This window comes from Passer domesticus, chromosome 14 (assembly GCF_036417665.1).
Source record: "Passer domesticus isolate bPasDom1 chromosome 14, bPasDom1.hap1, whole genome shotgun sequence".
Taxonomy (NCBI): Eukaryota; Metazoa; Chordata; class Aves; order Passeriformes; family Passeridae; genus Passer; species Passer domesticus.
This window is the reverse complement of record NC_087487.1, coordinates 12,144,227-12,168,222: the sequence shown is the minus strand read 5'-3', so window position 1 is coordinate 12,168,222 and position 23,996 is coordinate 12,144,227. Positions and strand designations below refer to the sequence as shown.

At 39.1% G+C, this 23,996-nt stretch overlaps 1 protein-coding gene across 1 annotated transcript in view; it reads left to right on the top strand.

Moving 5' to 3' along the window:
- ABHD17C (abhydrolase domain containing 17C, depalmitoylase) overlaps window positions 1-22,220 on the top strand; it is a 28,220-nt gene extending 6,000 nt beyond the window's left edge. The window contains exons 2-3 of the mRNA XM_064389506.1: window positions 17,406-17,585; window positions 20,711-22,220. Coding sequence (XP_064245576.1) covers window positions 17,406-17,585; window positions 20,711-20,930 — 400 coding nt within the window. The 3' untranslated portion in view covers window positions 20,931-22,220. The remainder of the gene's footprint in view (window positions 1-17,405; window positions 17,586-20,710) is intronic.
- Window positions 22,221-23,996: the final 1,776 nt, after the last annotated feature.

The following is a 23,996-nucleotide window of genomic DNA, read 5'->3' as shown; positions in this document are numbered from 1 at the left end:
GGAAGTCTTACATTGAGTAAAATCAGGAACACACCTAATTGGATTGGGCCAGAGTGATAACTAATCTTCTGAGGTTGTGTCAGTTTAGTTTGTCTCCATTCTTCTGTGATGAGGTGCTTACAGCTTTCCAGGTGCATAACAGCTTCAGGGGTTTTTGGCCTTGCCTAATCAAAGAAGTCAATTTCTACTTTAATTTTCTTTGCGACAGAATCTTGTTTCACTAGCACCACATTTTGTGCATGATCTAAGCCAAGTTCTTTAGGTTGGATGCTTAAAGGTTTTTATCAAAAGTTACCAAATAAATCCTGGCATGTCAAAGGGCAGTGCTTGGCAGAGTCACAGTTAATAGTCCTGGAGTAACAGGGTTTCCTTTCTTCTTGGAGCATCACCTGGTAGATTGTTCAGTCATACCAGCTTTTCAATAACGTTGTTACGATGTCTCCAAAGGATTGTTTAAAGCTACTGCCCTCCAAAACTTTACCTGCCATGGCCAATGCTTCAAGAAAGGCTGCATATAACTTTGAGCAAAAACAGATGCATGCACAATCCTCTGCTGTCATTGTCTATGCAATGTGCAGAGATTAATTCAGATGATGAGTGTCCCTGGGACAAATACCAACAACTGTTCAAAACAGGTGCTCTGATGTTCAAAGTTATTCAAAATGTTTACTGAGCTTTGGTGTTGTATTACGTCTTTTAGTCACTGAAGTAAAAGTAGTTTTGTTAAATATTTCCCTGTTTCTGTCAGGACTACAAGATCAAAGCTTGTTTAAAAAGGGGAAAAAAAAGGAAACATTTTGCTGTCAAGAATGTTTTGCAACTGGTGTTATTTGGGAAGTAAAATAAGCTGCCAATGAGCCTTTGGCTAACAGTACACGCTCTCCTGAGTGTGGATAGTCCTGAAATTCAACTGTCTGAACTGGATATATTGGTTTACCCTGGTTCTCAACATCATCAGAGCATTGAACATAAAAAAGATTCTTAGAGGAACATATTGTTAAACCCTCCATGCTGAAGTAACTGTCTGCTTTTTAGCACTAAATTACATGAAGTGCAGAGGAAAGGCAGCTTTTTCTCTGGATACGGAATGTCACCTTTGGAGGCTGCCATGGCTGTTTGATCTGTGCATGTTGCTGGTAGCTCTTAGATTTGTTCAGTTTGTTCTTCACAGGGGAGTTCGAGCTGGACTCTGTGAACCTCAGTGGCTTTGCTCTGAAGCCAGGGTCAGTCTCCAGTCCATGACAACCTCAAAACCAAAAAAACTCTACAAAATTCACACTTTACTCTGTTACTCTGCTGCTTAGAAACATTCCAAAGTGCTGGGCTAAGTTTACGCTGGTTCATTACTCATGAACATAAGTAAAAAGACAAAAGAGAAAAAAAGGTAGCAGTGCTGTCCAGGACTGCAGATAGCTGTGGGAATGGACAGGTGGAAACCATTTCAGGGTATGCAAGTGGTTATCTGCTAGCAACTGGCTTTGTGGGAAAATCTGACAGTCAGCAAATGGATATTTCTGTTTCCACACTGAATGAAGAAAACAGGTCCTTTTCAGTTTTCTGGGGTTTTTCAGTCCTGTGATGTTTCCTCATGTGGAGGTAGAGCAGTACAAGGGCAGTGCCAAGTATTGGCTGTTTGGAGTCTCACTGCTGGGACTATGGTCTGAATTTCCTATTTCCTTGTAATATGATGTGCCAATGTGATGATACTAACTTTTCATCCTTGCCCCAGACCCACTTCTAAGTTCCACAGTTCTATTTTCTATTGTTTTAAGGCCAACAGTCTCAAGATTATGCAGCACTAGTAAAGAAAATGAACAAATAACATAGGGGTTTGTTTTTTCCCCAAAGCTGATAATAAATTTAATTAATAACTGAGAATTATTTCTGCCCTCCTTCACAATGTAAATTAATTACAAGGCTTCATTGGAAGCAGTTGAAATGAGTCATAAAACAAGGCTCAGATGTCTTGTACCTAACATGCTTGTGTACATATAGACTTGCTTTTCCAAGTGGCCCCTAAGAAGATCAGAAATCTTTTCCTGTGGATTAGGACATAGCTTCAGTTGCCCCTGAATTTGAGAGGAATTAAAGCCACCTGTACAAGATGAGGAACTGAATCTAGGAAAAAAATATTTTTACAATTCTTGAGTGCTGATGGCTCTTAGGTGTCTGAAATGAAGTGATTAAGAGTTGTTTTTTGTCTGACTCTTAAAGCTTGGGTTTGTGTGGCCTAAAATACAAAACTAAACCAATAGACAGTATCTCCCTGTATCTCCCATGTCAGCTGGTGGTGGATAACTGAGATTGCTGCAGATGAGCACTGGTGAATTGAATGAGCAGTTGCAGTGACCCATTTGCTGCTGCTTCCTCTTGACTGCCCTGCTTTCCAGTTTTTAGATGAATGACTTACACTGGTCTTGCATGCTCAGCCTGACATCTGATGATGAAGCTCAATTTCATTCCTGACTAAAACTGAGTGTTTTGTTGGCAGTGGTTTTTTTCAGTGTGTCAGGTTTTGGGAGCAATGGGAAATGTGGGATTGTAAACCCAGGAAATGCTGTATGAACACAGCAGAATAAAGATGCTTTTAATAGAAGGCTAAGAATGAAGAATGGGATGGATGAATAGTGCACAGTGTCAGCTTAAGGACAGAGGAACATATTTGCATTCTTTATTCCAGGGGCTAATTTGAGAAAAATGTGTTACTGTTATTTGCACATTAAGCTCTGCTGCCCACAGACAATCACAGAAAGGTGCAAGCATAGGTCAGTTGTACAATGACAGATTATTATTGTTAATAGCATTATCTGTATCCATATCTTTATATTTGTAACCACTATGTTAGCTTTGCAGAACGAAGGTTCTCCTGTTAGAATTAAACATTGTGGTTGGATTTGCTGACTGTGAGACCAAATAATACAAAGGCACAAAATCGGGTTAAACAGCAGAATCTGGCTCAATGCCCACTCACCTTCCCACCCTTGGTTTCATGTCTCTTGATAAGCACATGCATGTCTTTGGGAAAATCCCTATAATCATCAAATAAATCTGTATCTTCTCAGCTTTCAGAAAGGGGAATTCCATGTGGGTTAACAAATGAAGAATGGTATTGATGTGGAAGATGAGGTTTTAAGTTAGTATACTTGCCTCAAAGTCTAGAGGGAAAAATTTAAATGAGAGGTAATCTCAAAGTATTGCCTCTGGTTTTTATTTTGTATTGCAAATTTGTTAGAACTTCATGTATGCTTTTCTGACAGTAATATTATTTATTGGTATGGTCTCTTGAAGTTCTTTCTATATGTACCTTCAAGATTAAAATGCTATTTACAGCTATTGAATAGGAATTGATTGTCACGTTAGACAGTTTGGGGTATGTTTTTAGGAACATTAGTTTTACTGTGCCTTGTTCAGAAAGCCTGCTTACATATGGAAATGTTACTTTAAGAACTTTGACTCATGGGAGCCTTATTTATCAGCCAAGGCATGCTGCTGACTGAGCTGCATAGCTCAGTGTCTGGCAAGTGACCCTTTCCAAGGCATGCAGTGCCAGCTAGAAGCTCTAAGATACTATTTTTTGTTATTCTTTTTTACAGGATAGTGCCACATTTCTTAAGATCCCAGTCTCTTAGACTACTTAATTTTAACTTTGTGTTATGGCACGGCCTTTCTTTCTGTGTGCAGAACAACTGTGGAGTAATGGATAATGGGAATCAGCAAATCTGAAAGGTCTGAGGCCAACTTCAACTCTTTTTTTCAGGAAAGCACCCTTTAATAGTATGACTTGAAATGTTTCTCCTGTAATAAGGTTCTTTATAATCGGTTTTGCTCAGATTAGAGAATCTTTCTAAACATTCCTCCTAACTTCTCGTTAGATTTGCTATGAATGTCCTTACAGAGCTGGAAAAATGGTGTTCAACATCAGCAAAGAAGCAAAACCAGCTGGTTATTTTTCCAGTGTGCAGATAAACTGAGATTAGGTTTAGATTATTTTAGCATTATTCCATGCATCTTAATAGTTTTTTATAATAAATTAAACAAGATATTTTGTCAGTTACACTATATATTGCAAGCCTTAATAATATGCAACATATAAAAACCAACAACAATACAAAGTTAACTTCTTGAGCACTTTATAACCAAAATGGTGTATAGAACCATTTATACTTTAAAGGAAAGTTTGAGAAGTTGACTTGCTCCCTTAAGCATTGGACCAGTTTGAGCAGAATTTAATGATTGTTCCACTCTGTATAGTCTTCCCCAACATCTGATGAATTTGTTTAAGTGGGATTTTGGCTGTAGCACAGCCTGGGGAAAGTGGCATCTTTCAAGAAAATGCTTTTGGTTTTGGAACACGTTGTCCAGGGCAAATTTACAAAAGTCTTTTCCAACATGCTGTTTGTTGTTTAGAACTTCATTTCTCACAAAGGTGTTTGTATGTTTTAAGTGTTGGTTTGGATTATTTCTAAAAGAAGTAGCTAATTTCATATAATATTTACTTTGGAGGTGTTCCCTGGACAATTCTTACCTTCAGGCAGCTACTTTAGAGCCAGTCAGTTTCCTTCTTCCACTGAGGCTGAAATGTACCTCAACTTGCATATTTAAGTTGTATTGCACATTTTGTTTGTGGAATATTTTGTTGTAGCTCCCTACCGCAAAAAGCTTGTCTTTCAGGCTTTAATGTGTGTTAATGTTACAGAAAAAGTTACTGTTTCAGTGGGGGTACGGCCATCTCATCAAGTTTAACAAACTGTAAAAGTACCAGCGTTGTGGGAAGAGGTGGGGTAGTGTTTCAGCTGCAGTTTTGCTATTTTTATGTGCAGGGGTTTATGAAGGTGTAACCTTTGCTCACACTGGTTAATAAATACACAGGCACTTAACCATGTGTTGCAGGCAGCACTTTGTGATGCAAGAAGCAGCACCCTTTCAGGAGTCACTACAGCAGTTTAGTGACTGGGGTTTCAACCTTAAGCCTGTCCAGTGTGCCTTAAAGGTTTTCACTTGCTTTATCTCTGCCAGTTTCCAGCCTTCTGTTTCTCTGATAGCAAAACCGTGTGCCCTCTCCCCTGAACTCTTGCTAATTATTCATGTAATGTGATGTTCACTTCTAAAGACTGCTGTGCATAGGCCCAGTACAATTAGTTCTTTATCCTCTCTTTGAAATTTGTACTAAAAATCAATCTGATAATGCAGAAATGACTGTCTGTAAAGGAATAGAAGGCACAAAGTTGGCTTTTAGAAAAAGAAATTGTTCTGATTTGTATTTACATTAATAAAAAATGAAGGTGATGGAACATACTTGAAGATAATTTGGATCTGAATTTTTGATAGATCTTGAAAGATAATATTGTCATAAATCCCAGATGTTCATAGACTTTTGTAGAGAGTGAGTGGGTTGTAAAGTCTCCTCGATTTATTGAGTTCTTTTCTATCCTGAGATGAAGGAATCTGGTGCCAACTATCCCACCCTTCCAAACTGGATGTCCTTCTGTCAAAGCTCATCGAAGATCTGTAGATCATTTTGAGTAGAGCAACATATACTATTGACACAAAGAGGATCTGGCACCTTCCATTTATTTCAGGAAATTGCTCTTTCCATCCAAAAATCCCCTTTAATCTTCATAATAAAGAACATAAACCCTAAGTATTGGTACTATTTCTTACCTGGATATAGTTCTAAATTTGTTGCATTTCAGCAGCAGGAGAAATTGCATTAAAGATTATTATTTTCTTTCATCGACTTTCACAACAATTTTCTATTTTTCTTTTTTAGTACATTAATTTGTGTTTTAATTTGAAATAAAGGTAGCAGTGTTAGCTTAAACTTCCTCATTTAACTACTAGAATTTTGAGGGGCAGAGGAGGATTTAGCAGGCATTGTTTGTTGTCTGTTGCTCTGTTTTTCATCTTTCCACTATTCTTGGTGTTTCTGGGCCATGTGAACTGTGTTCTTTCCCGTTCTTCACTGTAGAACTGGCCAGACTGCCTCCTTAAAAATTTTGTAAATTCTCATTTCATATTCCTATTTTGCCTCTCTTGGAAGCTTTATGGTATTAGGAGAAAGGGAAACACTACATCTGTTGGAACTGTAAAATGGAACTGTGCAGAGCTAAATAGGAAAAATGTGTTTTGGGGGAGTAAAGAGTAGTAGCTTGTAACTGGAAGTGCCCATGTTGTGAAATGGTGAACTGCAGAAAACCTACATGGCCAAATGCCAACTTGAGTAGTAACACAGACATTAATACACTTCTTTTCCAAGCACTGTGCTGTTATCTTTTATTTCAAAAATAGAAACGCCAGCACTACAAGACTTCTTCATGCTGTGTTGGTTTATTGGGAGGCAGTGAAGTGCTGGTGTGGCATGGGCAGGAATTGCTGACATTTTTTCCTGCATAACCAGTTGTTCTGTGGTGATCCTGCCAAGCAGGGAGCCTACATGCTTTACAAGGACTGCATCAGAGACAGAGGCAAATAGGGGCGTGAATAACTTCAGAAGCTGCTTTTCTTCTCATTTTTATTCTTTTTAATTTCAAAGATGCAGCTGCAGATCAGTTTCTACCTTTAGCATCAGCTGAAATAATGACCTTAAGTGATTACATTAACAGTTGTCCTTGATCCACTTTGAGGTACTTCTGTTTCCTGTGACATAGCTGTTAATTGCTTGGTAAGCATCTGTTTTTGAGAGGAAAAAGTTGACTAGCAAGAAATCTTCCCCAAAAAAACCTACAAAAGCAATTGGCCGTGTTAACTAGGTGTGTTGGCCAAAACCAAAGTCTCCGAGTGTGCTGTTTGATCATTCCTGAAACCTCTTGATTTACACAATCTGGGCAAAAAGTCTTTTACTCTTTTACTCCCCAGACTCTGATGATCCCAGATAAGACAGCTGGATAAGCTGAACAAGTACATATCACCTGGTTTCAGGACTGAATTTTCTCATCTGAGTTTCAGAAAATTAGTACTTTTCTAGATGTACAGGTGTATTCTTCCCATTTTTAGAATAACATTTGTTGCTTTAAGACAGGTTAAGTTTACTGATGCTTAATGTTTCTACATATCATTAAATGCAGGTGTATGCTTCTGTAAAAAATTACTTTTTTTTCAGTTTCTTAGTGAGCACAAGGCAGGTTTTATAAGCCCTTCAACCAAACAAAAGTACACAGAAGAAACTGACTCTGTGCTAAATTTTATTGTACAGAATTCTAAGTAGTATTTACTGGGAGAAGGGAAGAGGGATTTAGCCCCTGGGTTTGTGGTGATAAAGGCTGTGGCTAAGAAATTTGATTTTTAAGCTCTGAACTAGTTATCTGTGGTCTGCTGTTCTGAAACATATGGTACTGTTAATCCTGGTGATTGCTATATATTTTTTTAATCATCTTAGGTTTATATTGACTGTTACTGGGGGTTGAACATTGATTGTGCTAAAAGTTCATTAAAGGAACATGTGCAAGATGAGGATGCTTGGGAAGAAAGGAATAGATGAGTCTGATTTAAGTCAAGAGTGCCAACATAAAAATGGCACAGAAAATGCCAGAACACTGAGGTTTTCTTGTCTCTGAAAAGATACTGGATGAATCTTTTCAGGTAATAAATTGCTTTCATGAAATGACTGTCATCTCCCATTTGCCACTTATCATTCTTGGTATTTGCTGGAATATTTAATGAATCCACTTGAAAATGGATAATTGAGAGAGACAGGAGAGATGCATCAGGAGAGTTGTGTTTTTCTGTAAGGCTGTGAATTTGGCACTTTTTGAAAGCAGATGTTTAAACATATGCAGATTCACACTGTAACAAAGCTCAGTGTTGTGAGCAAATAAAAAATTGGTATGTGTTTTCTCCCTTTACCATGGGGTGGGGGAAAATAGAGGTTACAGTGTCATTTATCCAAGTAGGACTTTTTCCTATTTATGATTCACAAGACATGTCATTGCAGAGGAAGAGCCTGTTGTTTTGATTCTTAAATCGAAAGAAAATACTGTCTTTTTTCAAGGCTGTGGAAGTGGTTAGAGTAACAGAGAAACACAAAATGTTTCCAGGGAATTGAAGGAGGGCTATCCAAGCAGGATGTATGGCCTGGATAGCACAAACCATAGCACTTCTGCACTGATGTTCTCTACACAGCCCTTCAGTGTTTGAGATACTGCATTTCTCTGAGAGGAGCTCATTCCTACCTAATAACTTGATTCTTCTACAGTGCTTGAGCATATTAATGTGAGTTTATAAAGGAGAGAGAAATCCTGCTGCCAGCTGAGTCATCTTCATACAATGCTGGCTGCTAAAAGACTCATGTTCTGGGGACAGATCCCTTCATCTGCTCTTGGTTCTTTTTAGGAACATTGGACCAGTTTGCTGTCATGGATCACTTTTGTATCAGGACCTCTCTGCCATTCTTGTTCTCCATTCTTCCTTTCTGCTCTCTCATCCCTTTTCTCTTGGAGACTGAAATCACTGCCTGAGCTACACTAATGCTTCTGCGTGGAAGAAATGCTGCATCCACTTTGTCTGCTTTGCATTCCTGCAAGGCCTTATCCATGCCAGCTCCTGTGTAATCCTCTTGGACTCCAGCTCTGGTGCTCTGTGGGAGACACAGCATTCAGATTTGCAGGGGTCTTTGAAGAGCAGTGTGAAAATGTCGGCTGTAATAGGATTTTGGATACGAGCACCTGCTGTTTGTGTAGACAGTTCAATTTTTTCTTTGTTCTCCTCTGTCAGCATTATGGAGGTAACACTTGGATCTTTTTTTTTTTTACCAGCTTGTGTCTTAGATACAGCTACAGTTGTCTGTAAGTGATGTAAGAAAAATGCTGTATCAGTGCTACACATTTCACATTTAATGGCTTGTCAGCTTTATAAAATAATCATAGCAAAACCAAGTAATTTAATGCTGCTAATATTTGAGAAAGTGAAGATTAGTAAAACCTGAGATGAAATAGCTTTTACTTAGAGACTGAAACATAAACAAAATTACAATAAACAGATAAAAGAGCATGCAGAAGGAAGGCAAGAATGGAAAAAAGCACAAGCAAAAAACAAACTGCAAAACAGAAGCCCCCCACACAAAAGAATATTTTGAATTCAAAGAGTGGTGGGATTCATTACCTGAGCAGTTCAAGTTCTATAGATATCAGTTTCTGAGTGCTCTGCTTTGAATTTTTTTCACCTAATCTTCCAAATATTAGTCTCCAAAGTATTAATTCCAGCATGAGAAAACCATTTAATGCTGTTATAGCATCCAGGCAACTAACTGCCTTCAGCCAAATTTACAGATATACTTCTAGTTTAAGATCCTTAGGTCAGGAATATATTTTTTTATGAAGTTACAGTGTGTGTGACTAACCAGCTGTGCAAACCTTCTGGTGACACATTTTTGGTGAGCTTTGCAGTTTGATCCATTACAATCTAGGTTTAGTCTTGTTTTGTTCTGTGCTTATACAGTGATAGCTACTTTCAGATCCCACAGCCTGATACATGGAAAGGAAACTTAACTGGAGCCATTTCTTTCTTTCTTGCCTGTCCTGGTTTGTGCACTGGAGCAGTTATTCCCTGCTTTGTGGGCAGCTGGGCTCTAGCTGCTGGAAGGGGAGAAATATCAGAGATGGGTGGAACAGGCAGCAGCTCTGGTCAAAAGCCACTGTGCTCCTCCCAGGAATAATCCCAGCTCATGAGTCAGAGGCTAAGCCTGGCCTAGGTGCAGCTCATGGCAATTAGTGCCACAGCAGGGTGGCCTCACCTCAGCTGAGCTTCAGGTGTGTAGGGGGAAGGGAAATGCATCCAGGAGTTGGTGTTTGATGTGAAGAGTCCTGGCAAGAGCATGCTCGAGTCACAGGGGCTTCAATAAACACATGGAAATACCAGAAGAAGAAAGTGCTCCTGAACAAAAATGGTTTGAGAACTGTGGCAGAGCTGTAAGGTTGTTGTCTCCAGGCTTGTAAACCTCAGTTTCCCAGTGCTGAGCCAAGGCTGGTGAGGAGGGTTACGCGATGGGCTTGGGAGGTGAGCCAAAATGCATTGGCTCACTGTGCAATTTCAGCCTCAGGAATAAGGCAAGGCTCTCCAGTTTGGAAGCAGCTGAAATCGAAGAAACAGCTATGAAAGCACAAAACCTGTGGGAATGTGTAACCAGTATTAGTATTTGCACTCAGGTTTGCTTAGTGTCTCCTAGAGAATCAATTTCTGTGTTAGTTGACACACACTTGTTTTAACTGAAGTCTTGACAGTTAAAATAATATGTTAATGTATGTGGATATCTTAAAATCTTGTTTTTCATAACAACCCTTACTAGGTGCACAATTATAGGGAGCAGTTTACCTTATTTTTCAGGTTTTGAGTGTAGGATACCTAAAAGTGCAGCCTTTTTGCAACAGTAAAAAATGGTTGAAATTTTAATGTCACATCAAGCATTGTGAGGAGTAATCATCTATCTTAGCTCTGCTGTATTAGAGCATAGGCTATGTGGGCAGTTGCAGTAAAAATGCCCCAGCAGGAGAGAGACAGAAGATACTATAGACTGAACTGCTCTGTGAAAATAGCTGAAGTTTTTCTGCTGTCTCAGTTTATTTAAATGTTCCTCAGAGAATGACTGTATAGGTTTTGCACACTGCTTGCAGTGAAGAGTATATACTAGAAGTAGCTGATTGAGTATTTGTGAATTATTTATGCTGTGGTCATAAAGATAGTGCTCAGTAGCCAGCAAAAGTTTCCAGTCTTCTGTATTCCAGGTTTATTTGCTACAGAGCATCTTAATTAAATGCAAAATACTTCATTAAATTTAACTCCAGTACTCTATTTTTAAAACAATAGGAGTAAAAAATTAATTTTATATGCCATTTACCTGTTGTGTCGTGGGACTAAATGGTGTGAATCAAGATTGGTCTAAGAAAGCACTTTGGAAGAATCAGGAAAACTACGAGTTCCCATGTTTGTTCAAATTCAAAACTATAATCTTGTGCCAGTGCTGTCTGCAGAACTCCAGTTGATTTTTAAGGGTGCCAAAGCAAAGAAAGTGGAGGGCACTGGGAATTTTTGAATATATCCATGTATTTAGGTCCTATTTCCATTAGCTTCTTGTATTTCAACTTCCAGTGGGTTTGGTCTGTATTTGCCCCTGTGATTAGAGAAATAAAACAACCCCCTACATTTAGAAATGGTTATTTAGGAATTAATTTAGGAAGGTGCATGAGTGTGCACTGAGTTTGGAGTATGATTCTCTTTTTGTAATGAAGCAGTGCAGTGGTGAAGGTAGGAGTTCAACAGATGCCTGAGCCACATCATTGCTCATTTTTCTTGGATGTTTTTTACAAGAGTCCTTTTTGCTTGTCAGTGGCCTTCTTGCTTTCATCCAGTATGAAAGAATTGATGCTTATAGGGGCTAAGTTATTCTATTACATCAGCATGCCTGTGGCACAAGTTCCTGCTGAAATTTCAGTGCACATTTCATGAAAACTCTATTTCCTGCTTCCCTGCTATCTAGGGAAATAAAAAAAAAACTAAACAACCAAACAAAAGAAACCAACAAACCCCCAGTCAGGCAGAAACAACTGTTCCAAATGTGTTTGTTGTTTATACATAAAAGTGCTAGTTCATGTGCTAGACAAATGAGCAATCTCTCCTAAGCCAAACACCAAAATCAGTATCCTGGGTTATTGTGGTGGAGAAAAGTTATGTTATAAATACAGTTGAGTCCTCAGTACAAGAGAAAACAAAGGAGGTTTTACTTTTTAGTTCCTTAAAAACATAAATAGATCTGCAAACACAGACTGCCTATTTTTTGCCTGGGGGAAAAGGAACTTCCTGGTAAGGGTGAAGCTGGGGGGGGGCGGAAAAAGAGGGGTGTGGATTTACTGTTTGAGAGCACATGGCTTGCTTTGAGTCCTGAGCAGTTTTACTTTATTCAGAGAAGGTGTTTCCCACTTTGAAACATGATAACTTCAGGAGCCTATGTTCGAGGCAGGTGAACAAAAGGTGACTTAAGGCTGTATTTCAAAAAGGAACAATTTTTAGACAAGCTAGTATTATTTGGATTTAAAAAAAGTCATCCAACTGTCACCCCAAAGCCACTCAGTGTAGATTAGCATAATTCAGTTAATTTAAAATCTAATCTCATTACAGTTTGTACTGGAGAATGCAATGAAATACCGTTTGCCTTTACCTGCCCTGGTTGTTCAGGGCACACTTGCAGTGGTTTCAGCTCCCAGTGATACTCAATATCCTTGTCAGGACTTGGTTGAACTGTGAGCACAGTTCTCAGTGTTTGATAACAGGTCACTGATTGTCACAGGGCAGTAATCAAGAACCACTTGCAGTGATTTCATGCTTTGGTATAATTTAGTTACTGCAGGGCAAATGGTCATCCTCAGAAGTGCCTAGAAGTTGCTGATACTTCATCCATTTATTATTGATATGAAAAAAGGAGCTGGTACATCACTGGATTAGTGCTGCAGTCACAGAGTCCAGCAAGCCTGCAGGAGTGTGATATTTGCTAATAACCTCCAAAATTGCCTGTAAGAGGGCATTTTCAGGGGTCAAAGGTTCATTCTGTAATTCCACTATCAGCTTATATTGGTTAGCACTGGTGTTTCTCCATGGCATAATCAAATGACTCTCTGGTGTGGTAGTAAAAGTAATAGTGATCTAAAGCTGTGGTGGAGTCCTTGATTAAATTTCTCTGCCAGCCATTTAAATTATTTTAAGTGAACACATTTGTGGAATTACTTGTGACAGTGTGCAGGGACATAGGCCAGAAAAATTGGTCTCTTTCTTTTGCAGCTTCATAAGCCAGAGTAGAACCCAGGTTTGGCTCTCAGCTCCATGAAAATGTGAAGTGAAATAGAGTGTGGTGTACCTGAACTTGAATTGCATAGCACTTGTAGGCCTGGAGAGGAAGAAGGTAGAGAAGGAGGAAATCTCTTGATTTAAAAGAGTCAGTGTCAGTAAAACAGTGAAGAATTTAGACCTGTGTTTGTGTGAATTCAAGGAAACTGGAGAAACTGGCACAGGGACACTTTTTGTGTGCCAGGGTTTCCTGTGAATCCTGAAACCTGATTTTTCTCATTTGACATTTGTTACGGTTAACTCAAAAAATCCTTAATCTAATGCCTTCCTCTCAATTTCATGTTGGCATTTAGACTGAAAATCTGCTGTAATTTCTCTGGTATTTTGCCTGACATACTGGAGTGGTACTTGCTGAAGCACAATGCAAAATGCAGTGGTTTGTTCTGATACTGTAAATTTTTGCAGTAATCATTATTGACTAAGTTGCTAGTGTTGATTTTATTTTAATGTAAAAATCACACAACATAAAATCATAGTCATTATATGCAATCTGCTATGTGACTTGCTTAATGGAGGATTTTTGTTTTTCTTTCTAGCCCCAAAATTAGATTTTTAGATTCATACAGAATTAAATAGACACTTATTTATGAAAATATACATGGATATCTTATGGAAGTGTATAATGATGCTAGGAAATACCTATCTGTGGTTCTTAACAAGTGATCTAATTTTCTCTGGATTATAAACTTAGAGATAATGCACTTTGGAAAGATGATAAATAGTATTTTGAGACAAATGGGTTTATGCAAACAGAAGGAAATAGACTTGAATAGGTTATGAAGAGCTGAGTACATGTATGTTCTAGTAAAGCTACTCTAAAAGTCACCATTTCCTCCAAATTGGAGCATGATTTGTGTTGTTCCTGATGTATGCTGGATTTTCTTTGTGTCTTGAAAATGATTTATTTAATTGGTGTTTGCTGGAGAAGGGAGTGCCCAGTTTCAGACTCAGTCCCCTTGTGAGAATGCAGGAGCTGCTTACCTCATTTTCCTGGCCTTGTTAATTTATGTATTTTGTGTGTTGTGAGGAAGAACTCACCCGTCAGTCCCTGCCTTAGTTCAGCAGCAGTTAAACACTAAGTCTCAACAGCATTACAGAGTGGGGTTTGTTCCATCCAAGTACTCTGCATAGACAGTTTCTGAAAATTAATTTCTCGTTGTTGCTGTATACAGGCTGCTCTCTATGCTTTCCTGTTCAGGTAATGGATAATGGGACAGAAAATATTAAAATTCAAACTGAACATGCAAGGTGAGGTTGACATCATGGATTCAGTAAGCCTGGCAAGAGGACTGGCCTCACTAATGAATATGTATTTGGCACTTTTGAAGACTGGCAGCTTTGGCCGTGAACATTGCAGGGCTTCACCTGTGACACTCCGGAGTCCCCGCAGCAGCATTCCACTGGCACTCTGCACTGAGCAAGGAGAGAGTAAAAATAGCCATGGTAAACTTTCCAGCTCCATGGCTCAAAGCTGGAGCCCTGGGGGCAGCAGGGATTCAGTATCTTAGGCTCATAATTAAAGATGCTTTGAGATAATGCATGGTTTGCACATAGTGCTGTCATCCAGAAAGTCTGAGGTACTTTGCATGGCAGGTGGTGCCATCATTGGTGTTGTATGAGGAAACTGAGGAGGGACTGAGCCACAGCCATACAGCCAAGCAGGGCAGCTAGAATAGTGTCTCATCCTCCTTTGCTGTGCTCTCTGTCAGCAATATTCCCAGTCCCTGTATCCCACTGATCTGCTGGCATGACTGAGGTCTCTTATTACTCTGGGATAAGTAGAAGAGTCTGGGGTGTGGATTCTTAATAACCAGCTTCTGTGCACGTAATTCATGCTAGCATGGGGAGACCAGAATTGCTGGTGAACCTCATTTGTATTTACTAAGGCAGAAACGCAGGGTTAGAAAAAACCCCCAAACTACTGTTGTTATAGACTGTGGGGTGTTTTGGGGCCTTAGCTAGACCTGGCCTGAAGCTCTAGGTGTGGGCAGCTTACTGCTTGTGAGGGTTATTGTGGAGGTTTCTGCACACACAAATGGAGTGTGTAAGCCACAGTGTACTTGTGGGTTATTGAGATCTCAACAGGTTGGAGAACTTTGAGCTTTGCCATCTGTGTTTGTGGGTAAGGGGGAGCAAAAATGCTTGTATCATTTATACAGCAGTAGCTGCTGTTCTGGAGTTCCCTTTGGGAAAAAAAAGTATGCCTGCCCCTTTTTTGTCTCTTTTTTCCCCCTTTGTCAAAGCAGGGTTTTGCATATGCCCATGGTAACTGAGCTGTTTCCTGCTTTGGCTTTGCTGAAGGCTGATTTCCACTTTGCTGTGTTGCCCTGCTTGTTTGGAACTCTCTGATGGGGCTCCACAGGAGAAGGGCCCAAGCATATCCAGAAATTTTCCTTGGCTCTCCTGCTCTGTCGGATAGAGCTCTGTTTCCACAGAGACCAAAGCTTGTGTGTTTCAAGGAAGTTATTTTTAGGGGCTGCTGTGTAGTTGGTGGAAAGACTTTCTTCCTTAATAGGAGAGCAGACTGTAACAGGATTCCTCTTTTTCCAGAGTGTCTCTTGCCTTTTTCTACCATATTCTTTCCCTTTTTCTGTGTCACGCAATTTCCCTTTCACTGCTGCCTTCTTACCCATGTCTGCTCTTCCCTTTTCCCTTTCACTTTCTGTATCACTGCTCCTGTTGTGCAAGGTTCTAACACAAGGAAGTTTGCAGAGAGTGAGGGAGGGACCCAGCCTCTGCTTGAAGAACGTTGTGTTTTAAAGATAAAGCCCCCAGGTGGGTTGGTGCCTGGGCTTGCTGAGTCACCACTGGGCAGGTTTGTGAGAACACAGAGGATCACGGAGCCAAGCCTGGCCTCAGCTCTGAGGACCTTGCACAGCTCAATTATTCACGGCCTTCACTCATGAGTTGTCCTGTGTCCTTTGGCCTCAGGATAAATAAATATTACATGTAGCTGTTTCTGCTGATGTAAGTAAGCTCCATGTCTTGCTTGCTGAGTGGTGACCTAATGGTAAAGGGCTTAAAAAGATAAATCTGTTACAGTAACTCTCCTGTCTTGAAAAGGGGAACTGTCCCTAAATAAAACAGCCCCAGAGGTTCTTTTAGTTGTCAGTCAGTAGGAATGTAAAGCAGAAAAGACATTTGCTCAAAGGATAGGCTAAGAGTGCACTAATACCCTTTTACAATGATTAATTTTGTCCAGATTGTCACATTTCCTTTCTGTGGAGTTGGATACTGAATAGTTGTAGTGATGAAGGGCTACTTTAAGTTCAGACGTATCTCTGGGCTTTTTAAATGATGCTGTAGCCTGTATCTGATGTTATTTGGCATACTCTGAAACAGATTTTTCTTTGGAGTACCTACTGTCACAACAGCAAGTTTCTCCCCTTACAATATGAGATGTTTTAAGAAACAAAATAACATCAAAAGGAGTGAGTCTAAAGCTGATAAGTGTTAGAGAAAATTGCCATACTCAGGCAATTGGATGTGTTGAATTCTCTTGCCACCCTATGCTTTCCTGTTATCCTGTGATTCTCATTCAAACATCTGTTTCCACATTCTGCTTATATTGTAAACCTTTTAGAAAGGAAATTTCACATTTATTGTGATACTGCAGTTCAGGATGGCATTGCAAAACCTATCAGCATTAATTCATTCCATGCCCACTGAAATGCCGTGTAGGTGATCATGTTCCAGTCCTGTTGTCTTGTTGTATCCCTGATGCTGTTGCATTTCTGCCTGTCTTTAATGTGATGCAACAGCTGGCAGATGGGCTGGATGCATGTGGTGCCTTTGGCGTGCATGCCTCCAGCCCTCCCCACCCAGCAGCTGGAACAAAGTCTGTGATGCCAAGATTTCCTTCCAAGGTCCTTTTAACTGAGTCAGCCAGGTTCTGCTGTGTGCTGAACCATGTCTGACACCAAGGGAGAAAAAAAATCTGCTAAAAAAGCTGCACATCTCTTTAAAAACATCAGGCTGTGGCTGTGGTGTCAGACTGCCAGCATCAGCTGCTGCTTGGTTACCAAGAGGATAAAATTTTACTCCTGAGAGATATTTTTATACAGTTGCTTATTCACATAACAGTAGATGCCAAAAGCACCCTTATGCTCAGCAGTATAAAAATATTAAGAAAATTTCAGTTTCACAGAGGCTACAATCCAGTCTAGTTATACTTCATCATGAAACAAGGCAGCCCTGACAGCCTGTAATTGGATGATTAGTACTGGATTATTCTTAATTTTAATTATTAATTGATATTTCTTCTACTGTCATTTTAATTTTCTCTTTTGGCACATACCAGCTGCTTGCAAGTTGAGTATTCTTCAGGCCTGCTATACACTTGCAAGCAGCTTTGTAAGGAAATTGAAACCTTCCAGGTGTACATGGGGTATAGCCTAAACTGCAGGGCTTGTTTTTCATTGTCACAGCAGTGACTACAGCACTGTAGATGGTGTAGACTGTCAAAAAGACATGTTTTACACAGATTCTTTTCTACTAGAAATGTGTTCCTTTCTGGACGTTCAATATGTTGTGTTTTGGCTTTTTTTGATTTAAAGGCATCTTTCTTTTCTCTGCAGGTATGGTGTCAGCCCTGAGAACATTATCCTGTATGGCCAGAGCATTGGTACTGTCCCTACAGTAGACCTGGCATCTCGGTACGAGTGTGCAGCTGTGATCCTCCATTCTCCCCTGATGTCTGGCTTACGGGTGGCTTTTCCTGACACCAGGAAAACCTATTGCTTTGATGCTTTCCCGAGGTATGTGTCACTGCTGCAAGGGGGGTTCTCTATCACCATGCTCTGTAGGTGTTTACAAGGGACTGGTGGTGTAAGTAAATACTGAGACTTGTATTTGTTCCTCCCTGGTGGGGATCTTGTAGGATCCTGAATTTGTGACCAAAACAAAGTCCCTGTCCTATCTTTTACCAGATACTAAGCTTGTTTTAAGAAGCTTTAGAAAATTATATACAACTGGTTTTCAGACAAAACTAAGTCTAGTTTTCACAGGAAAAACAATTGCAACAGACCTGGAGTACCTAACTGTTTGGGAATAGTAGAGGTCATGGGAGCAGCAGATATTCTAGGAATCTTTTAGAACTTCTCATTTGGTCCGTCCAGTTTAAGTTATGGAAGAATATGAGAGGGGAAGCCAGTCTCTCACATCTCATGGCAGGGGAAAGCACAAGTAAAAAGCTTAGTGGTCCATGGAAGGGAGAAGATAAAGCAGACACTCACTGAAGTCTTGGTCAAAACTTGGCTTTACTTCAGAAAGTCATGCTTGTGATAAGTATGGTGAGGAATATTCATTGCATTTCTTTTTTTTTTGTTTGTTTTATTTTGGTTACAACAGATTAAAATTAGCAGCTGTGGGAGGCCATAGGTAAAAATCCATATGCCAGAACAGCTAGAAGGAACAGTGATGAAGTAATAGTGGCTCTCACAGTTCCCATGTTTAGAATCCTTTCAAACATATTATTAGTTAATTAATTAACTTGTTGGAGGTGCAGACTGAATTTGAAGTACTTATACTCCAGCTCATTCATCATCCTCAGACCTGAAATCCAATATTTACAAATGCTTCTGCAAGAGAGGAAAAAACAAAGCCTTAAACATAGCTCTGATTACAGAAGTAACAGTGATTAGCTGTTCCAAGCCAAATCAAATAACAGTTTTAAAAAGAAAAGTGGGAAGGGGAACAGTGACAGCAGATGTGCTGTAGCACTTGAGTATTTTGTTCTTGCCCTTCTGAGCTGTTCATTGCTGTCAGTCTGACTTCCCTGGTACTGGGAGCAGTGAAAATAAACAGCAGTACTCAACTGTCTGTCTTCACAGTGGGAAACAAAATAGTTCTGTGTGCACCTACAGTGAGTTGCTATTATGTGCATTTTATGTTGGGACTCCATGAGAATTTGGTCTCTGTAGATTTTTCTAGCTGCAGAGCTGTGTGGCTGAGAATACTAAGTAAGGCTAATGTGCAGTTTAAATACTGCTTTGTGAGTCGCTGACTTGGCAATGGGACTCCTTCCAATTTTCTGCAAAATATAAATATTATCTGGATTAATGATCTGTGAATATATGTGAAAAAAATTGTTTCATTATATGAATACTGAAGTGAAAGGGGTTTCCTACAATAAATGAGAATTTAGTGTCTAGCCACAAAAATTATGCATGAACATCTCTGTAGCTGTAGCTGATAGATCTATTATACCAGATCTTTCATGGGCTTAAAACTTCAGTTTATACAGCATATTGGTTGTAAAGTATTTACATATGGCTATGATACTAATTTTGGGATGAAAATTGTGGGGGAAAACAAAATCTGCATTATTCTAATGCCTCTTTTATGTTGGGATTTATTTTTTTATTCAGCATAGTTGCACACAGCTGAAGTTCCACACAGAAAAAGTGAAATAAGGCTGCATTTTAATTTTTAGTAGTACCTTAAATGGCACGAAACCTGGGGGTTTTTTTGAGAAGTATAGAAACAGAGACAGTAATGTGTTTACACTCAGCTGTTCACTGGAATACCAATGGCAGTTCTTTAGAATGCTAAATGTTGAGCTTTGTAAGTGTGAGGCTTAGTGCTTCAGTTTACATCTTTTTAGTTAACTTTATATTTTCATAAAACTTTTTTGAACCTGTTTTTAAGTAAGGATATGCTGATATCTGTATTTTTAAAGTAATTTTAAGAAGTCTTGATCATTTTGTAAGATCAATGGTAATGCCAAAATTGCATGCCTTCTTGTTCTTCAGTAGCAGGAAAATCCAAACACCTTTTATTAGCTACCATAAAGAAACAGATTTGTCCTCCCATAAAATTGAGTAGTATAGGCACTCATTTATCCACATTCCTCCATTTGTTGATGGAAGTGGAGCAGGTAGGAAGCTGAGAGTTCATTAGCACGTGGTGTCTCTACACAGATTTGGAATCACTGATAGCTACCAGCATGAAATGGCTGGCTGCAAATAAAAGCTGGAGCCTGTGTGAGGAGAGTCAAAGAAAGCTGCTCTTCATTGCTTGCAAGTTCATGTGCTACCAGGATGCTTCATAATTGGGGTTTTCTGGCCTGACCTCTTCAGTGGGAAGGTGCCTTTGTCACTCTTCCCTTCTCTTAGAACCCATTTTCCTGTCACAGGTAGTCTCAGGCTATATTGGTCTGCTAAAGGTAGCTGGACAAAAGGAGAAATATTACTCTAAAGCCACTTTGCAGTCACAGCTGGCAAAGAGGCTGGTTGCATAAAGGAAAATCCTGTGTGATTTCTGTGGTTTGCAGTTAAATATCCCTGTGTTATGCAATGCTCTTCTCCCACAGTTTTCTATTTCATTGTTTGAACTCAAACAATCAATCGAACAGATTGTTTTCCTTTAGCTGAATCTGTCTAATTTGAGGGTTCAAAGACAGGTTTAAGCTCCATGAGCCAAAGCCATTTTTTTTGTTAATAAAATCTTATGACTGGAATGTATTTAATTAGTTCCTAAGCTGTTAAATTGGAAGGTGATAATGTGTCACGTGAGAAGAGTCCATGCTTGCAGAATGTCCCATGGAATCTTACTTGCCTCACAGTGCATTGTGTGATAGATACAGTAGCTCTTTTGGTGGGGGATTTTTGTGTGCCAAACTTTATTTGCATGCTGCCCACTCAAACTTGTTGCTGTTAGCACTGGTGGGATGGTGGTGAAGGCACTGCAAGCTCCTTTTTCACACTTGTGTTTTGGGAATGAGCCTTGTCCCATTTCACTTGTGGAGGATTCCAGTGGTCTGCAGCCATTTGAAAACACGCTGTGGTAACAGGGTTGTGTGTCAACAGTTAAGCTTGCTTTCTCTAATGATGTGAAACTGAAAGCCCCAAACTGAGCTGTGTCTTTCTTTTCCTTCCCCCAGCATTGACAAGATCTCTAAAGTGACCTCTCCTGTGCTGGTCATCCACGGTACGGAAGATGAGGTGATCGATTTCTCCCATGGCCTGGCCATGTACGAGCGATGCCCACGAGCAGTAGAGCCCCTCTGGGTGGAAGGGGCTGGGCATAATGACATAGAGCTTTATGCACAGTACTTAGAGAGACTAAAACAGTTCATATCTCATGAACTTCCCAACTCCTGAAGAAGCCTACCTGATTTTACCTCAGTTACTGTGAACGGAAGAAATTACCGGTTTTGCACATGCTTTAACTGGATAGCTGTAATAGCTTTATACTATGAAGAAATACCCTGTCTTGAGGGTGTTCTAATCAAACATCTGATGAAATTTGTCTTTTCTATCTGGAAATGATTCTACTAATGCACACAAATATGGTCAACTACTGTAATTCCAACAATTTTTAGCTTCATTGCCCTGAAGGAAGTGGGAATCCTAGCTGCTTATGGGGACACTTTTTACCTAGTGCTGTATTAATCGAAGATCAGTTTTCTCTGTCTCACTTCAGATCATTTATAATTCTGTCCTACAAAGACTTTTTCCCCATTGTGTTCTCGGAGTGGAGAACACAACTGTTATGAGCTACAGCTTGTTCTGAACAATCATGGGTTCAATCTAAGGGAGTACTTTCTCTGTGAAGTTTCTAGCTGTGGTATTGTAACTGGAAAGTTATTGTGATGAAGTTCCCCCTCCTCCCTTCTAGTGTTCTTTTGTTAACTTACTGATCTTCCCAAGTAAATTATTTAAATATACTTTTACCTGAAAATAAACAAACTACTATATGGGGCTAAACTCTGTAATGACCTCTCCATTAGTTGTATAAACATAACTGGAATATTCTTAAAGGATCTAGGGACAAAACTGCTTTTGTTTAAAAATAAATGTGTAAATTTACTACTAGAAAACTCATTTTAATATTCAGATTGTCTGAATAATAGCCATAACAGACATTTCCTTCTGTAAAGCATTCCTGTAGACTTTTTAAAAGTACTGTACATATTTGAATTTACATTGTGCATAGATTCTTAATTGGTAGTTTTAATTTAAGTCTAGTTACAATAAACTGCGAAATTCTGGTTTGTATATGATTGAATACATTTTGTTAAAATATGTTTTTATCCCTATATTATTTTGCTATTAAAGTTTTATAAAGTTTCCAGGACAAAAAAAAAATAGAATTTACACATTTATGTTTTGATGAATTATGTAACTAAATTTTCATTGAGCTGATCTTTTTAGTTTAGAAGTAATTTGATTCTTTGACACTGGAATCGCACAGATTATGCATCAGAAATGCAAAACACTTAAAAATTGTTACACTGCTAGGATAGGTCTAATTTTTCCAAATTTAAAGGCCTTAAATGTACTGTAAGCCTCAGATTGTTGTATAAATTGATTGCGATTGATTGCAGTTTGTGTCCTGTTGCTAGAGAGCAACACAGTGATTGTAATGGAATAAAGGATGCATGGATTAGAGCTTGCTCAAGTTTGGAATCTTATTTGGTGCATAATTTTCATACATGAGGAAGGTGTAAAAACATTACTTGATAGAGTAAGCTGGGTATGTAAATCAAATGTGCAAGAGGTTATGTTTAAATGGTGTTCAGCTGGTTCTAAGAAATGAAAAATCATGATTCATTGCTTGGAAGAAATATTTGAACATAGTTGTTATGAACTCCTATTACAGGCCTGCAGTTAATTTCAGTGCTGCAAGTGTGCATTGTCTTTGATTATTGCCTTGGCCCTATTACTGCAAAAGGGGAAGAACTTGTATTTTCACTTGCAGTGAAATGAGGACTTGCATCCTGGGCCCCATCACCGGGATCCTTAGACAGTGTTGTCTAGTTGTGACTGTCAACTGTCCCAAGCAGCAGGGACCCCAGAAGTTCTCTTGGTGACTTTGCCAGCCAAAATTATCAGGTTTTGCCTAATCACCACCTCAAGCTCAGCATTTCCCTCCTGTATTTTAAATACATATTCAGATAGTTGTCTGATTTTATATATATTTATTGTACCTTCATAACTCCACAGTGGTTTTCTTCCATTCCTACATGTGTTGTTCTTGGGATTGTATCCCTGTGGAAACCAAGCTGCTGTGTGTGGTACAGGTGTTCAAGGTAATGTTGAAAGGGTCAGCCTGTCCCTGTAGTGACTTGGGGATTTTTATCTAATTAGCTGTGGTTTTTTGGTACCCACATTGAGCTTTGTGTTGCTCTGAAACCTCAGCCTGCAATGTTTCTTCTTGTGACTGTAGCTACCCTTTAACAAACTGATATTTCTAACCTTTTCCCTATAAATTGATTTTTTGATTACTACTTTTCCAACTTCTGAAGTAATTTTGTGGTTTGTCTTTGCATTTGCTATTTGCTTTGTTTTTTGCCAGTATTCCTCTGTTAATGATAACCCTGAATATGAATTCAACGTGGTTATTTATGTCCCACGGTCTCTGCAGTTGCAGGCACAGCTCATGATGTCCTGGCTGAACATGGATTTCCACTTGTACTATATTTTATTTGCCTGAATTCCTTCTTAACTAATTCTCAGAGGGGCCTCAGTCTTCTGGCATATGCATTGTCTGGTTTGGTTTGTGAAGTTCATCTGCATTAAACTAACACAGATGTTTTGCTCTTAATTAAAATGTTAATGACTTATCATTGATCCACTGGTATGGATCTTCTTCCCTCTCTTTTAATTCAGTAATTTGTTTACCTGTTACTTCTCTTAAATAATTTTCTTTGTAGCACTTTTCTCATCCAATATTTCTTAGATTAATTCTGATTTTTTTTTTTGGTAATTTTCTGATGTATGCTCTGCACAAAATAAATGCTAATAGTGAGCTACTTTGTATTGTAAACTTTTATCAAAGTTTCAAACATTTCAAAACTCTGCTGGTCAACCTTGGAACTTGTAGTTGAAAAAATGTGGCAAAGTCATGAAGATGCAGTTTCATCCATGACAGTGAATTTCAGGTCCTCATTATTTTAAAGAAAAAAATGTTTAAATTTTTTTTAAAAATAGTTTAATTTTTAAACTGTAGGAAAGGGGATGATGTGAGGTTATGAAAAACAAATTTTGGGCTTAAAAAAATAGTCTGTCCCAGCAAACTGCTAACATGCTGTAATTTAAATGTATAATGTGAGCCTTTACAAGAACTTGTTATGCATATTTTAGAGCTATCAAGGTGTCACTGTAAAAATGGCTCTGTGTGCCTGGATAAATTATGCAACGGGTCTCCCAAAGGTGTGAGCGATC